Source organism: Copadichromis virginalis, linkage group LG10, assembly GCF_057382275.1.
Source record: "Copadichromis virginalis isolate Kocher_CV1m ecotype Utaka linkage group LG10, C_Virginalis_male_GT1.1, whole genome shotgun sequence".
Lineage (NCBI taxonomy): Eukaryota > Metazoa > Chordata > Actinopteri > Cichliformes > Cichlidae > Copadichromis > Copadichromis virginalis.
This window is the reverse complement of record NC_140627.1, coordinates 30,625,355-30,642,487: the sequence shown is the minus strand read 5'-3', so window position 1 is coordinate 30,642,487 and position 17,133 is coordinate 30,625,355. Positions and strand designations below refer to the sequence as shown.

Here is a 17,133-nt window from a genome sequence, read left to right as displayed (position 1 = left end):
GAGACACAACAACATTAGCTGCGGTCAAAATGAGTCACAACCTTGAAACTAATCAGATTTCAGACATTTTCTGCAGAATATGAGAGATTTTGACTAAAGTCCTCGGAAACAAAAACTAAAGTAAAAGTGTTTTTTTTTGTGATCAACATTTTATTGATTTAAAACGGGGTTTGGGGGGGGGGGGGGTACAGACATATACAGCACAACTGTAAACTGCAGTAGCAAAGCAAACATTAGTCACAAGGCATAGGGACAGCAAAGAAAAAACACAAAAACACAAAGTTAAAACCAATTATTGCCTCTTCCAGGAGATAACTCTGGATGAGTCAAAACCAATAACACGGATAAGACATCGTCTCCAGAATGATTCCATACAAATGTCAGGACTGAACCATTGCCTCGTAATAGTCTTCTTTGCGGATGTGAATCCAGCGAACAACATTTTGCATTGTATTTGTTTTAAGGAGATTTCAGAGGTATCATTAAGGAGACAAAGACCAGGATTGGGAACATAAAAAACTTCCAGTACCTCAGATAACACAGAGTTCACAAAGACCCAAAAATTGGATACAACAGGACAGTCCCAAAACATGTGCAAAAACGTGCCAGGTGATGAATAAGTAAAAGTGTTTTTGTCATTCTTTAACTTCAGGTGGATAAAGAGGAGGTGGAGGCTTTGATTCCAAAAGGAGCTACTGAACTGACCAAGCAACAAATGCGCTACCTGCTACAGGTAAGTGACAGACAGAAAGATTCCAATAATACACAAGTTTAATTAATAACACATTTTGCTATCAATGAGAATATAATCCCACAAATTCAAGCCTGTCACCTGACGATGCCTGGTCTCGTCTTATCTGAGAAGCTAAGCAGCGTCAGGCCCGGTTAGTACTTGGATAGATGGGAGCTGGGATTCCTCCAGCTGTCTTAGCTAACCACATGTCTTAGTTAATTATAGGCTGAATTCCAGCCTTCCTCTTATTTAAAAGGTTCTTGAAAGAAACAGGACTAGTGAAGGTTAGCTTGATCTTCTTATGGCCTCTGACAGTGGATTCAGCTCTGTGTTTATCCTGTTAGACCTTAGTAAAGCGCTCAATACTGTGTATTGGACCTCATAATCATATCCAGACAAGATCATTAATAAGGTCAAACTAGTTACCGTTTGAAATTCTGTCTGTACCAGTAGCATCTGTGTTGGGCCGCCTAAAACAGCAGAATATGTGCTTTTTAAATAATATTTACGACTGCAAAGCATTGAGCTTCACACCTTTGTTTTTTCTGTCCCCTCTCTGGTGTTACCTTCTCTGTGTTTGTGTGTCAGACTCGTCTCACTGCAGATAAGAGCATGCGTCTGCTGCTGTCCACCTTCAACAGTTTGAGAGAGGAGCTCATGCACATGTCGGAGGACCTGCGGGTAAGAAGGAGAAAAACACTTCAGACAAGTCCCAGCTCAGTCACCATAACTCAGACACTGTCCTCTGCAGCACAGTGCTTGGTATCTGGATAAAAAGTAGGGTGGATCGGCTTTGTGTCTTCTTGGAATCTTGGAGAGAAACTGGAACCGCTAGTTTGACTCTGCGGCGACAGCAAAAGAAAATAAAAAACTGTGGTAACAAACACAAACAGGAGTATAAATCAAAGCTGTCAGATCATCTTTAAGCAACTGAGAAAACTCCAGTACATGACAACAAACAAGCAAACATCTCCTAAGAAAGAAAGTCAAAGAAAAAATGCTAACACTTTATAATATTGTAGGGGAATAAATATAGTGGTACATTCAATATGCTTCTATATTAAACATTCAAATTTCGGTATTAATGGGTTTAAGTCAGGAGTGTAAATGTGACCGTAACATCAACACCTCATGGTTCTGCCATGTCCACTTGAACCTATTTGGTTGATAACGACTTCAGTGTAACATCAGCACTGAGGGAAGAACATGACAGAGGGTGTGGTTACATAAGTAACATTCAGATCTGTACAGCAGCGTCTGTCAGGGTAGAACAGTATGCGCCCAAAGGCTTCACGCATCGTATATGAGCTTTTTCACAGGGGTGCGAGTTACTTAAATAGTTTCAATTAGACAGGCACGTACAGGACACCAGAAAGATAGTATCAAACTATTAATGAGGTGTGGTGAGTCACATTCATTGTGCTTACATTTCTGAAGAAAAACAATTAACGTTTTAAACTGACAAGGAATCAAAAATGCAAATGTGTGTTTTCTCTGATTCCAACAACAAGCCCAGCGTAATGACTAATCTGAATCCAGAAGCAAAGAAGAAGGCATGTCAGCGATCATGAAGTATATGATTATTACTGTTAAAGATGTGATATGTCTGTCTGATATTACAGCGTCTGGAGAGTGAGAAGGACTCTTTGGAGAGAGATCTGAGTTTCAAAACAGACCAGGCTCGGCAGTATGACTCCCTCCTGGCGACCGTCCGAGAAAACAACAGACAGCTCCAGGTACTCCACGTGTGTCTGTCTGTTAGTGTGTGTGCCAAATATTCATGAACAAAATTTGTTTCTCCAAATTGTGCTTGGAGAAACCACCGTTTTGATGAGTAACTTGTATTTGGTTTGTTTCATAATACCACAAAAACACTGGAGGGGAAAAGAGCCGGTTTAATTCCAGTACAGTTTCTTTTAATGTCAGTGTCTACATACAGAGACAGAACCCGAACTATCAGACAATCATGAGCAAGCATGGCAGGGTTTTGGAAGAGGAGACCTGCAGGCAAAACCAGGCTGAGGGAGAGGCTGGTACTACAGTATGAAATGGACCAATGAGAGGCTACAAAATTACTTTAAACAGCCAAAATTATTAAGATTTTCAGTGTCAGAGGTTTCTTTTAGTGGCCTCTCTCTGCTTAGCAGGTAGAACTTGGTTACCCAAGGCTAAAAAATATTAAATTTTTTGTTGCCTTTATCTTTAGGTCTCTACACCAGAACAAGCTACTGTAGTTTACCAAAGTGCTTGCAAAGCCAGCTGTCAGTCAAAGTGCCCATGAGTCCAATATACAGATGTAAAATTAAAAATTCACCACCATAGTGTTGGCATCCAGTGATGGGGGATCACAAGCCAGTGTGCTCCTAGTGCCTGTTCCCTGCATAAATGGAGAGGGTTAAACGTTTGCGTTAAATCAAATGTGCTGATCATCAAGAATGAGATACTGGAAATGGGAGAAAATGTGCTACTGTTGGGTGAAGACAGAGGAGGAAAGGCAGGTGTGTAAATGTGAGATTAGGGACACTAAATGTAGGGCCTGTGAGTAGTAAAGGGAGAGAGCTGGTTGATATGATGGCGAGATGAAACATAGATATGTTGTGTATTCAGGAGACAAGGGTGGAAGGGAGGTGGATTCAAACTGTTCTACGATGGTGTAGATAGGAAGAAAAATGGAGTAGTTGCGATCTTGAACCAAGACTATGTGAATAGTGTTGAGGTAGAGAGAGCGCCAGACAGGGTCTAGAGTTTCATGCTGGAAATAATAAGAAAATATGATGAATGTTTAAAGTGTGTCAAGGAGCTTGCAAAGAAAAGCGTCTGGACTTCTTTAAGTTGCTTGAAGACGTTTCACCTCTCATCCGAGAAGCTTCTTCAGTTCTAAGGTCAAATGGTGGAGAGTCCCAGATATAAACCTAGTGGGAGTGACCCCCCACAGAGGGAGAAAAGGACCCCCTGATGATCCTCTAATCGCCTGAGCCAAGGTGTGAAACTGGGCGTGGGTCCCAATCAGCCAGTTTCGGGTGTGTTCATTGTGAAACCTGGCCCCACCTTATCATAAGAATTCCTGAGATCAGATGGCCCAGGATGTGAGTGGGCGTTAAGGCGTCTGGGAAGGGATCTCAAAACTGGATTATAGATGGCAGAGAGTTGGTGTCGTAAACCCCCGCCTCTGTTCAAAGATGGTCGCTCACAGTGGACATAGATGGCTTCTTTCACTCCTCTTTCAAACCATCTGTCCTCTCTGTCCAAAATGTGAACATTGGCATCCTCGAAAGAGTGTCCTTTGTCCTTAAGATGCAGATGGACTGCTGAGTCTTGTCCTGTGGAGGTGGCTCTTCTGTGTTGTGCCATGCGCTTGTGAAGTGGCTGTTTGGTCTCTCCAATGTAGAGGTCTGAGCATTCCTCACTGCACTGTACAGCATACACCACATTGTTAAGTTTGTGTTTTGGCGTTTTGTCTTTCGGGTGAACCAGTTTTTGTCTGAGCGTGTTGCTGGGTCTGAAATGCACCGGGATGTCATGCTTGGAGAAAACTCTCCTGAGTTTTAAAGTGTGTGCCCCACAGGTTGGAAGTCAGTTGAAAGAGAGGATTTCTGGACTAAGTGTTAGAAGAGAGTCTTCATTGAGGAGAGAGTGGTGATTGGAGCGGACTTCAATGGACATGTAGGTGAAGGGAGCAGGGAGCAGAGGAGGTCCTGGGTAGCTATGGTGTTAAGGAGAGAAATGTTAAAGGATACATTGCGGTTGTTAAGAGTGACTGCTGTCATTTCCACTAATAGTCACAGAGAAGTATTTTACTACAGTTGAAGGCTGTGTGTAAAAAAATCAAAAAACGAACTTTACGTATTATCACAACACTATGAAAATTGCCAGAAAAAAAGGCGATTCCATTCTTTCACGCGTGCCGACTATGAAAACAGAATTCCAGAAATCCAGAGTTTTCTGGAGGCATGTTTGCAAAGACAACAGAGAGCTATGACCTGTTTTGCCTTCAAGCATGGGCAGGACTCAGTTGCACTCTTCATAGAAAGTGTTTCATTGCAGTCACTGGCCAGCGTTACTGTGCAAATAGTGGAGATGTTTCACTTAAGGATCAAAATGAGGAAAACCTGAACAACCCAGCTATTTTTTTTAATCTTTGAAAATGTGTGCTGCTTCTGTGAATCTATCTGCATGGGTTCATGTATCAGAGAAGGAGAAATGTAAGTAGCTTTGCTACTTTTGCTTGTCAGTTCATCTAAAAAGGCAATTCTTTATTTGGAATGAGGACACGCAAGATGTTTGTAGTGATTCCTCAGAGTATGGATTACTGCATATGCACAAATAGCAGGTCGACGTTGAGGCAAGAATTTGACCTTCAGTTTAACAAATAATACTCTTCGACACAGTCAGGTACTGCAGTTTCTGACTGTGTTGGATTCGGGCGTCTACATAGCGTCTATGTGTGTTGTCTTTCTGCAGCTGTCTGTGAAGGAATCCCAGGCCGCCCAGCGTTCACTGGAGAGCCAGATCATGAGCAAACAAAGTAGCGACTCGAATCGTGACTTCAAGCTGAAAGAGATGGAAGCAAGAATGAAAGCAATGGAGAATGAGAACAAGATGCTCCGACAGAAGGTAAAGCTGGATATGCTTTTTTCCCCTACATCTCTTTAAATAAAGAAAGTTGTGCAGTTATTTAGCAAAATGTGTTTTTGAAATCTTTTGTCTTTTTGTCTTGTCTGTCCCTCCTATCAGCTGGCTGGACAAGGTAGCAGCTCCACCTTTCAGATCAAAACAGACGAATTATCCCGTCAGTACAATGAGCAGCTCAGCACCTTGACTCGAGAGAAAGATCGGGAGATCGAGAGGCTGAGGGTAAGACAGGAAGAACTAGATTCTCATCAAAATGAAAAAAAAAAAAAAATAGACCACAGAAGTTTGGTTTTCAGATAGGTAAGTGGCGAGCTACAGAAGCTGCACAAAAGTTGATTTGTCGCCAAAGATCTGCCTGCCTAATATTGCATTGGTCCCTGTTCGGCTGCCAAAACAGCCCTGACTCATCGAGGCATGGACTCCACTAGACCCTTGAAGGTGTGCTGTGGTATCTGGCACAAAGATGTTAGCAACAGAGCCTTGTAAGTCCTGTAAGTTGCGAGGTGGGGCCTCTACGGATCAGATGTGTTTTTCCAGCACATCGCACAGATGCTCGATTGGATTGAGATCTGGGGAATTTGGAGGCTTGTCGTTGTGCTCCTCAAACCGTTCCTGAACCATTTTCACTCTGTGGGAGGCCACATTATCCTGCTGCAAGAGGTCACAGCCATCAGGGAACATTGTTTCCATGAAAGGATGTACGTGGTCTGCAACAGTGCTTACGTATGTAGTATGTGTCAAAATAACATCCACATGGATAGCAGGACCCAAGGTTTAACAGCACAACATTGCCCACAGTGTCACAATGCTTCCTGTTTGCCTGCTTCCCATAGTGAGTGCTGGTACCAGAAACCATGAAATAATGATTAATGTTAGATGACGGTGCATCCCGGTGCTTGTATTTAAGGAAGGCATTGTTTTTCGCTTGCACGTTGTTGGCAGTTTCAGTTGCATGTTATAGGCCAGAAACATAAAAATATATCTTCTAACATGCTCCCAGTCGTAGTCTTACCTAAACTCATTTTTTTTCCTGGTTTGCTCTCCGTCTCTTGCTCTAATCTCTCCAGACCCAGATAACAAGGATTCAGACAGAGGTCACCACTGACAGGTCGTCCTCAGAGAAGAGTCTTCAACTGAAGATCACAGAGCTTCTCACCATGTTGGAGCAGCAGAAGACCACCATCTCCAAACAAGAGGAGGTCTGCAACACACAACACATCAACACTGTGTTTAATTTTGTGCCAGTCAAAGATGGAAGACTATCAAAAGGATCAGTCGAGACAAACCGGCGCTCTCAGAATCAAGAGACTAAATAGAATCAGCTGGATATTATATAAAATAGCTGTTTTTCAGTTCGTTTTATAAAGAATCTGTTAAACCTTAAATACAGATCAAGTATTAATTATATCTGGAGACCTGGCTGTGATGAAAAGCAGACCAACAGGTTTGTAATGATGGACTAAAACAAAGATGAGTGGGTACAGCTGCCTGTGTTCAACTTTGAGTTCAAATAGCCCCACCTCTAATTTCCACCCTCTCACAGTTGTTAAGAAGAGGGAAAACCTATAGAAATAACTTTTTTCTACAGGCTCTGACCCTGCCTGTTGCTGCTGTAAAAGTTTGGTATTTTGACACTAAAAGCCATTTGGGAATGGAGATGGAGTCAGTTAGCAGCCTCACGTGGCCATTTGAGGTACTGCAAAGCCATTCAGTTTGAATTTAACTAAAGTGGGGTTATTTTTCCACACAATATCAGCTTCAATATCAATATAGTCACAAAGTTTAATACTGAGATCTGCATATGCGGAAGCAGTCTGATTAGATGTTTCTAGGTAGAAATAGGCTTTTTATATGTAGAATATAAACTGATAGTGAAGGTAATGATTTTACCGTCTGCCATTTTTCACATCCGAAAAAAAGGGTAACTTGTGAAGCTCCTGTGAGATCGTCCGACTCATTCTGTTCACTGATCCTGCTGTGTTTCCAGTTAAAACCAGTCTGGATTCAATTATGTGCAAACTGCAAAAGCAATTTTAGTAAACCACAATTTTCCTTTATCACCATCAGACTTACTACATTTTGGATGATCAACAGATTTGTCTTTAGTCATGCAGAAACAAACTGAATGCTAAAAATGAAGTTTGTAAATGAAGAAAACAAAGCCAGCACCTTTCAGGTCCAACTACATTCCTCTGACTGAAAGATGATAGTTAATTTAATTTCAAAATCTGTTGCTTTCATTCAAATTCTGTTCTTTTCATTCTAATTCTTTTCTTTTCATTCAAATTCCGGTGCTTTCATTCTATTTTTTTGTTTTCATTCAAATTCTGTTGTTTTTATTCAAATTCAATTCTTCTCATTCTAATTCTTTTCTTTTCATTTTAATTCCGTTGTTTTCATTCAAATTCCCGTGCTTTCATTCTAATGCTTTTGTTTTCATTCAAATTCTGTTGTTTTCATTCAAATTCTGTTGTTTTTATTCAAATGCTGTTCTTCTCATTCTAATTCTACTCTTTTTATTCAAATTCCCGTTGTTTTCATTCTAATGCTTTTGTTTTCATTCAAATTGCGTTGCTTTAATTCAAATACTGTTCTTTTCATTCAAATTATTTTCTTTTCATTTTAATTCCCGTGCTTTCATTCTAATTCTTTTGTTTTCATTCAAAATCTGTTGTTTTTATTCAAATGCTGTTCTTCTCATTCTAATTCTACTCTTTTTATTCAAATTCCCGTGCTTTCATTCTAATTCTTTTGTTTTCATTCAAAATCTGTTCTTTTCATTCACATTCCGTTGTTTTCATTCAAATATGATTCTTCTCATTCTAATTCTGTTCTTTTCATTTTAATTCTGTTCTTTTCATTCTAATTCCATTGTTTTCATTCAAAATCTGTTGTTTAACCTCAGGCGCGTTTGATTACCTCAGGTGGCTCACATCACATACCAGCGCAATTAAAACTGCACAAACTGCAGGAAATAGTTTTGCTCGACATTCATTTGCTGTGAAGTTAACAGTAAAAAAGACTATAAATTCCATACCATGTGTTGGTACTCGAGTTCCATTTTACTCTGACACATTTAAAAAATTGCCTAAATGAATGCAAAGTGACTGGAATGAGTGTGAGCTATCTGTGTGGAGCACAATGTGCCGTTTAACTGACGGCTTCTTGTGGTCCTCAGGAGATCAGAAGGCTGATGCAGGACAGGAACAGCAGCTCCAACAATGTCACTAAGACCATCATCACCAAAAGGTACGAAATAACTATGACAGATTGCTGCCAGACAAGATAACTTTATATCAAGTTAACTTATGTTAAGTGACCCTTAACTCTGCTGATTCTACTGACTGAGTTCTTGCTAGCTCATGCTGAAAATGCTTTGAAGCAACGTGACGTGTAGGACTAACCCAGCAACCACAGTCAAAGCCTGACGTTATCTTCTCAGGTCTTTGAACGGTGGGCATCTTTTACATAAGGCAGGTCATTAAATGTGGCACTGAAAGACACCCATTTGGACACACAGTAAAAGAGTGGGATTTATCTTAAGTGGAATGACATGAAAACCAAACCTTTAATAGCCTTTATTCTTGATTTTTAATCACAAATTTCACAGGAGTACTTGTACAGCTTGCCGGTGTGGCTCTTCTTAATTAATGCGATTATGGAACGTGTTGTTTGGCCGAAGAGAGAAAAAGGAGAAAAACACAATAGAACAAAATTATTTAATCTATTGTGTTTTGGGGAGATCTGTTTTTTTAAACTGCCACCTATTACACTTTCAAAAAGATAAGTGACAGTTGAATCACTTGAATGCAGTATATACAGACAAATTCTAACCATCCACGTGACTCACAATCTGAGAATAACAACTAAATGTGCGTTTGCAGGTACAGGAACCAGTACCCGATCCTTGGTCTGCTCAGTGATGATTACCAGGTCACCTCACCTGTCAAAGAAGACAAGACCATCGTCATCGAGAGAAGTGGACAGATGATCAAACAGGTAAAAACAGGAGGCGAGAGTGAAGGGTGAGAGTGAGCAGGTCACTTTCACTGAGCTGCTCTACATTCCACACTGATTTAATGAGCGACAGCAGTGCACCTGTACATACAGCTGCATTAAAAAATATTAGGTTTGTTGAAAAAGAAATTACCAAAAGTTCATATGTTCTTGAATTTACATGTATGTGTTTATAATTCGACGTGATTTGAACTGAGATTCTGACAGAAAAACTGACAAACTGCACAAAATGTAAAGACTTTTGTGGGACTTTAAGTTAATTTTGCAGATTTACAACCTGATGCAAACAAAAAAAACTGACAAAGGTGAAAATAAACGAATAAAACAATCCACATGTGGGCACACGGCTAGATTTTATATCAATTGATTGTCAAGCAGCTTCATTACATGTGCAACAAAGTCTATCATCATTATCGGCTCTTAAGTGACAAATAGAATGTTAAAAAGGGGAAATTCAAACTTCAAACTTGGAGTTTATTTCATGCATAATGTCAAATCTTAAAAGAGTTCAAGTAAATCAGTGTTCATTATTCAGAAATAATAAATATAAAAACTGCACTTTTTGCGTGCTGTGAAAGCAAGATATCTTATTTTATTATTGACCTACACTGTTTGAAGTTTTCAGCTAAACAGCAAAGCCCTGATTATACTGTCTGTGTCTGCATGTGCCAGTTTTCCCGTGACTACATCGACTTGTCAAGTCCTCCTGCTCATATCTGAGATTGTTTTTATTTTTCTGATCATGAATTGTAACATTAAAGTATTTTGCAATGAAGCAGTAAAGGAGTAATCTACTGTGAAGGAATGTGATAGTCGGGACTCTGAGAATCCGTAAGACCGAGGCTGTTCAAATTGTGGAAACTGTGTTTTCTTTGCATCTTCTCCATTAAACAAGTGAAGCGTTTGCATATTTAAACTGAATTATAACAGCTCTACCTGTTTTTTTTATTTTGAAACAGGAAATCATTACAACCCCTTAAAGACACACTGCTTCTCTCCGACAGGAATGAACTATGACCAACCAGAAGATCCAGATGTCACCCCCTATTCCCCTGCATGCTCCTCCCCCTCCCCTCAGGGCTCCCAGGGATGGTGGTGGTTGAAATCCCCTTCTTTGCCCCTAAATTTGGGATCTTTGCTTTGACCAAATTGTTTGGGGTGACAATTTTATCAAAATTTTCATTTTTTTTCCTTGTAACTAATAAAAAGGGAATTAATAATCTACTAATCACAGGCCAAATCTGATCAGATGATGCTACAGCCAGTTATGGATTGAGGCACGGGTAAAAAGAGTCACGACAACTGGGAACACGCTGAGATTAGAGTTGAACTGTCCGACCTTTATAACCTCATTCTGCTGGTTTCACTAAATTTAACATTCAGTCTTATTTGGTTTGACTCTGCACTTTAGCACATTAATACAAAGCACTCAATGGAATCACTAAACAAGTGATTCTGCAATATACTGCAATACAGTCATCTGTGATACCTCACAAAGTTGGTATTTAAAGAAGAAATGGGAAAGATTGTACACTATGACCTGAAATTTAAAATCTTTCAGGCTTAGTCTGATATACAAGAATATTCACAGGAGATTGTATTGTGATATATTGCTCTGTTGATGATTATCTGTCCCATCTCTACCCAGCTGGGGCAAGATAAGTTTGGATTTGGTTCCACGTGGATGTTTGTCTTCCCATGCTGTAAAATTCTTGGATGGAAATAGTTTAAGTTTTGTTTCTAAGGAAGTAATATTCTTATTTATTTCCCATTTTCTTTCTAGAGGAAGGAGATTGTTTGAAATATATATACTTTATATGCTCTCTGTTCAGTTTATTAAGCCTACCTGTGCATCCTCATGCATCATAGTACAACGTGTCCGTTTTTGTTCATTCTTTGAACTGGCTGCACTAGACAGATATACCTAATAAAGTGACTTCAGTATTCTTAACTGTGAACACTATGAATAAGCTTTTCTAGAAAAGCTCTCCTGACAGAGGTTTGCAAATCTATGCTTCTGTCTAAACACGAGAAGTTGTAAAAGAAACTGTCAAATCTGCTTAATTACCTTTGAAATCACTAAATGTCAAAAGATTGGATCAACGAGACAAGAAGTCTGCAGCTAACCGAAGGAAAACAATGCACCGCTGTGGAACCAAATGCTAAGTACCAAAGTGTCAGCCTCCAGTTGTCACCGATGTGTGTTTTGCCAAGACTGGTACCATGTAGCATGTAGCATGCAATCCTCCTCAAAGCCACCACAGCCATTCTTGCCCAGGGGACGAGGAAGTGGATGCATTTCTATGACTGCTACTCTGCATGTAAATATTTGTGTATATTTGTAAGCTGGGCGTGCTTAGTGTATGATCTCTCCAGTGCGCGTGTGGAATAATCCCCCTCTGCACTGCGGTTCTCATGATCATTTAACAAACGTTCTTAACGGGTAGTTTACTTCTGTTTAGTGCTAAGTGACTGTTTTTTTTGTTCAGTGCATTTTACTTTATTTGTAAGTTTTCTATGACTCAGAGGTGAATGGGTTCACATGTAGCTTTCATGTGCGATCTCGGGTTCGGGGTGTGTGATGCCTCACATTCGTGTGAGAAAATTCAGGCTTGATTGGATGCCTCCAATCAAGCCGCCCAATGCGAAGCATCACATTGGGCGGGAGGGTGGGAGGGGAATATAGCTGGAACTGAAGCATGATTTTGCGAAGGGGGGGTGTTAAGATGGTGCAAGAAGATTTAAAGCACAATATCATATAAACTTTATGCCCGAGTCTGTTTCTGTTTCAGCTTCTTTTTTCTACTCTTCTTACATACAAGCAGAAGGCTTTGTGTCTACTGGGTAGCACTCATACCCCTTTTCCACCGATGCAGGTGCCCAGTTGATAGCCAGTTCCGTGTGTTTCTACCAAGGAAAGACCAGTGCCCATGCCAAAAAACCTGGCATCAGAACGGCACCACAAAATTTCCCGGCCGAGAGTTGGGATCACTGACATCAGTGGTGTGGGAGGGGCTACCACAAGAAAGTGAAGAATGATTGGTAGGTACAGCCCACAGTTTCTGGCTGCCATGATTTTCTTAAAATAGAACTTACCTCAACTCCCTGACACTACATAGTCGGTCCTAAAACCTGTTGCATTGTGGTGCTGAAGACAGAACTGGCTCAACACTATTACTGGCACCAGTATCAGATGGTGTTAAAGAGGTATTGAAGGCACTGTAGCCTGCTTTACTGGCTCATCAGCAGCTTGTGGTTTACATGAAATAGAACACGGAAACTACTGACTTTAAACTGAGGCTGTGTATTTGTTACTGCGCCACAAGCTTAAAAAAAAATCTGCTAATAACCGAATGTCAGGGTTGGATGGTAATAAATTATATTAAGGGCAAATGTATTTGCAGAACTCAAAAGAAAATTCAGAATTTTAAATGTATGATTTTAAAGTAATTAAACAGTTTTTGGATTAGATTTGTTTTTCTGTTTTGAATTTATTGTAAGACAGTTCTAATGAAAAAAAACAACTTCCATACAAAGTTAATTTTCAGCATAATCTGACCCAAAATGATGAAAGCATAGAGAAGGTCCAGTTATTGTTTTCATCCTCTTTTTAAAAAAACAACCACCAATCCGTGATTGTCTACTAAACCTGCTTATGTTGTCGTTGATTTGTATTGTAGTATACTGATGCTGATGATGGGGTATAAAATACAGTTAATGATTGTTTGTAAGTGATATAGACAACAGTGAAGTAATATTACAAGATCTTTGTAAAACAATGTGTAGTTCTTCCTTTAAAGAACAGCACAAACTGGCTACAACCCGAATAGAAAGACGTGAGAGGTAAAAGTGATGGTGACGCCTCGACTGGCAGCTTTATTTAAATGCATTTAAATCAACTCCAGTGCTCGAGAGCTACTTTTCCTTTTTTTTACCCCAACACAGCTGAATCAAATGATTGGATTATCTCTTCAGCATGCCATCAAGTTTGGCAAAGGCCTGGTAACAAGCCATTCATTTGATTCAGGTGTGTCGGAACAAGGATGCATCTAAAAGCTGCAGGACAGTAGCTCTCCAGGACTAGAGTTGGACACCCCTGATTTCCTTTCAGTGGTACAAGCAAAACAGCAGTCTTGACCATCAGCAGTGAAAAGTGGCTTTATGCAGAGCTGTAGAAATAAAAGCATTTTCTTCTCTTTGATCTTTGTTCTTTGGCCAGTCTCAAATATGACTTCTACTTTACAATCTACTGTGCTGAAAACTGAAGTCACCGCTTTGACAAGTCGAGACGCATGTTTTACGGGTGCCATTCAATAAAACATTTCTTGAATATGATGAAGGCAAGCTGAGGAGCTGTGAGACACACGTTTCCTTAATTCTGATACTTGACTTCTTGCTCATTTGGGTACTGAGGTTCTCATATCTGTTCTGTTCTGGTTGGAGCTGGTTTGTGCTCTTCTATGAAAGTCCAGCACACACATATTGGAGTATTTTACTGCAAGGAATAACTGATGAGGTTTAGTTTGTGTATTTTCAATATTTTGAGGGAATCATCAACCCCCAAATGCTCCTAGCTGTATTTGGTGCTTATGTATCGAGCGCACCAGTTTTCGTTGTGGTAAAATGCAATGCAAAGCAGGTTTTGTACTGATCAGTAAGGCTTTTAACAAAGTGAACTTAAAACAGGGAGTGTAATGTCCCACTGGAACACCACAGTGAATAAATGAGCTCCTGCATACCTGTATATTCTATTAAATGTCACAAATTAATAATGATTATATTGATATATCAGACCAATTTATCTATAAATTGAAAACATCTCCATTTCTGAGTCCAAACTTTAAAGAAGTTCTGAAGTAGTACTAACCCAAATTAAGTACGGCTCCTCTTGTGGTTTGCTGCTAAGTAATTTTACTGATCACCTGTTTTGCTGTCCCTCTAGTGCAGAGGTGCCTCGAACTCTTGAGGCCTGGAGTTCCCCACCTCTGCTCTAGTGTGTACAGGACTTGCAGCGTATAAACTGTACTACAGTCTCTGACTATTACATATTACATATTCCTCTCTTTCTGTCTCCTTGATTGTATATTTCTGCAGTTTATCGTGTCAAAAACATGTACAGATTTTTTTTTTTTGCTGTGATGTGGTCTCAATGAGTTTCACACTGAACTGAATTCCTAACTATTTTAGTGTGTGCAACACATTCAGGTACTATAACTGGTTTTACAGGCTGCAGCTCTGATTTATAGCCTACTGAAAAAAACGCAAAGCCTCACACAGTGTCAACCACACTGCAAAAACACTCCTTGCACTAAACATCTGATTGACTCTAAAGACAGAAGAGTCGCCCAGTGGACACTCAGCTGCATTTCTGCAGGAAGCCTGTAAAACGATTTTTGACTTTGTGGAACCTGAAGTGCCTTAATGTGTTTACCATGTTAGCTACACGGATCATTTTAAACTTTGTGGTAACGGCTCTCTGATCGCCAAACGAGGTGCCTTCATTTGCTTGCTATCCTGATTAAACCCTGCCTTTCTTTTCCAGCAAAGGATCATCTGTGTGTTGAGCTAAATTAATTGGTTGTAGCTAATATGCAAAAAGATCTAAATGTCTAAATATATTTTCATATGCAAACTGTTTTCTTTATTTTTTCATTCCGAGAGAATTTGCCTCAGTCCTGTTTCAGCTGAGGTGGATTGCAATTAAAATGAGTAATATATCTTTGAAGAAGTGCACTTGTGTTTGTACTTAAATTAAGATACAGCCTGAACGAAGCATTTATCAGATTATGGTCTTACTAAAGGGTCAGTTCACCCAAATGAAAGCACAGGTGTCTGACTTCCCTCTGTCCACACTGCTGGCTTTCACTTGTATGTATCTGGACTTTTTAAAAATCTATTCAGACTCCCTGTAACAAATTATCCAAACCTGAAGCTCCACATACTGGGTTAAGAAACAGAATACAAGTCACTTAAACTGGTTTAAAGTCTACAATGACAAGGATAAAAGCAGCTCTTTTTACTTTAAGCCCTTAAAGTTGTTTCTTTTTTTACTGTCTTCACAATAGAAAAGCACATTTGTGCTCCTTTCCCTCCTTAAAGGGTATAAGAATGTCAAAACAACTGTATTAGTACGCTCATCTTCAAGTCTCATGAGGCTGCTGGTCCAAGAATGGTCAGCAGGGGGAGCCAGCTCCCCTGAGCAGCTCTCTCTCCACTTGGGGTCAATGAGTGGAGCTGATGGAGCAGAGAGACAGAGAATGAGGTCATGGCAGCTCTGTAGGGCTTGGCTCACTTGGCTGCTAGTCAACCATTTTGACTTCAGTCAGTGTTCTCAAAGCCCACATGGTCGCAGAAAGCAGAAACCATCTCAGAGAACAGTCATTACTGGGAAGTTTTAATGATTACATGCAAACAGGATTAAAGCGATCAGACTACAAATAATCGGATTTTCTAAATTGTTTATTATTATCATCTGATTTTAGACTCTGAAAACATGTTACTTAATGGGCAGGACATTTATTTAGGATTTTGTTTGCGCAGATTAAAGAAACTTTTTTAAGACTTTGGTTTCCCGTTTTAATATTACTGTTTGTAAAGCACTTTATCCTGTCTATTTATCTTTCTTTTTCTTAGCTAATCTCCAAGCATGGAATTCTATTCGCTGCAGCATGGGCTGAATATTATTTGTTCTGACTGATAACCATGCTAGTTTCATGATGTGGCTCTCCGTGTTTCCTCTTTGCTCACTGACACATTTCTTGACTCGATTATGCAGCTCTTTCCGTGTGGGCATTATGAATTAAATATGAGGAAATATATGGAAAAAGAGAAACAAAGATGTTATCCAAACCTGGGTTCAGTCACAACAAGTTCCATTTTCTTTAAAATAATTTTTCAATGTGCTGCACCACAGAAGAAAAGACCGAGGAACAGAAACTTTAATTTTGCTAAAACAAACGTCACCGGTTTAGAGGTTTGATTATATGCACTAACACAACTAACAAATGAATAATCAGCTACAAATTAGCGTTTTTTGTATTAAATATTCATTAATAATTAGTATTAATAATGTTAATAAACCAGGGGATTTAAATGTGAATTCATGCAAATCATAAGCTTAAATACAATTTAAACTTTATGGCCATAAAGTGCATGAAACTGTATTTACCTTTCCTTTCTCTGATGTCAGCAGGACAATAAAAGTTAATGCTAAACAAAGACTGTAGCTCTTACAAAACTGAGTTGTTGTTAACAGTTACACACGCTTGTTTTCATACTTGGTTCATAGTATGACTTGGCAAAACATTCACCTGCTCGTTGATTATTTATTATAATACATTTAAATGAATTTAGTAAATTCTCATTTATCAATGCAAACTTAAACAGCTAGCCATTTAAACATCCAGCTGATTCAGAGCTAGTAAATTTTCCAGTTTCCACCAGCGATTTGCAAACCTCATTGGAACAATGTTGCTGAAAACAGGTGTTTATTAATTCTGGAGGAAAGACGGTTGGTAAGAATGAATCACAACAGTGTCAGTTTGTTGTAAACTGAAGTGTTCTTTGTTGTATTTTAAATAGATGTTGATCTGCCACAACATCAAAACCACATGTCTAATATCATGTAAATCTCCCTTGTGCTGCAAACCCCAGTGGTGTTTGGAACTGAATGGATCCTTTGGCCTAATGTGGATTGGAGGGTGGGCCTTGAGGCTTGTTTTAGTACATCCAGAGATGTGGGGAGTTCGGAG

The 17,133-nt window shown here is 39.5% G+C and overlaps 1 protein-coding gene across 5 annotated transcripts in view; it reads left to right on the top strand.

Moving 5' to 3' along the window:
- pof1b (POF1B actin binding protein) overlaps positions 1-11,340 on the top strand; it is a 36,099-nt gene extending 24,759 nt beyond the window's left edge. For 2 of the 5 annotated variants that reach the window (XM_085471024.1, XM_085471020.1), the window contains exons 5-13: positions 653-733; positions 1,322-1,414; positions 2,356-2,469; positions 5,195-5,347; positions 5,468-5,587; positions 6,433-6,564; positions 8,544-8,614; positions 9,250-9,364; positions 10,055-10,303. In XM_085471024.1, coding sequence (XP_085327150.1) covers positions 653-733; positions 1,322-1,414; positions 2,356-2,469; positions 5,195-5,347; positions 5,468-5,587; positions 6,433-6,564; positions 8,544-8,614; positions 9,250-9,364; positions 10,055-10,102 — 927 coding nt within the window. In that variant the 3' untranslated portion in view covers positions 10,103-10,303. Of the gene's footprint in view, positions 1-652; positions 734-1,321; positions 1,415-2,355; positions 2,470-5,194; positions 5,348-5,467; positions 5,588-6,432; positions 6,565-8,543; positions 8,615-9,249; positions 10,304-10,341 lie in introns of those variants that run through there. The other 3 variants (XM_085471023.1, XM_085471022.1, XM_085471021.1) reach the window with 3 other exon arrangements.
- Positions 11,341-17,133: the final 5,793 nt, after the last annotated feature.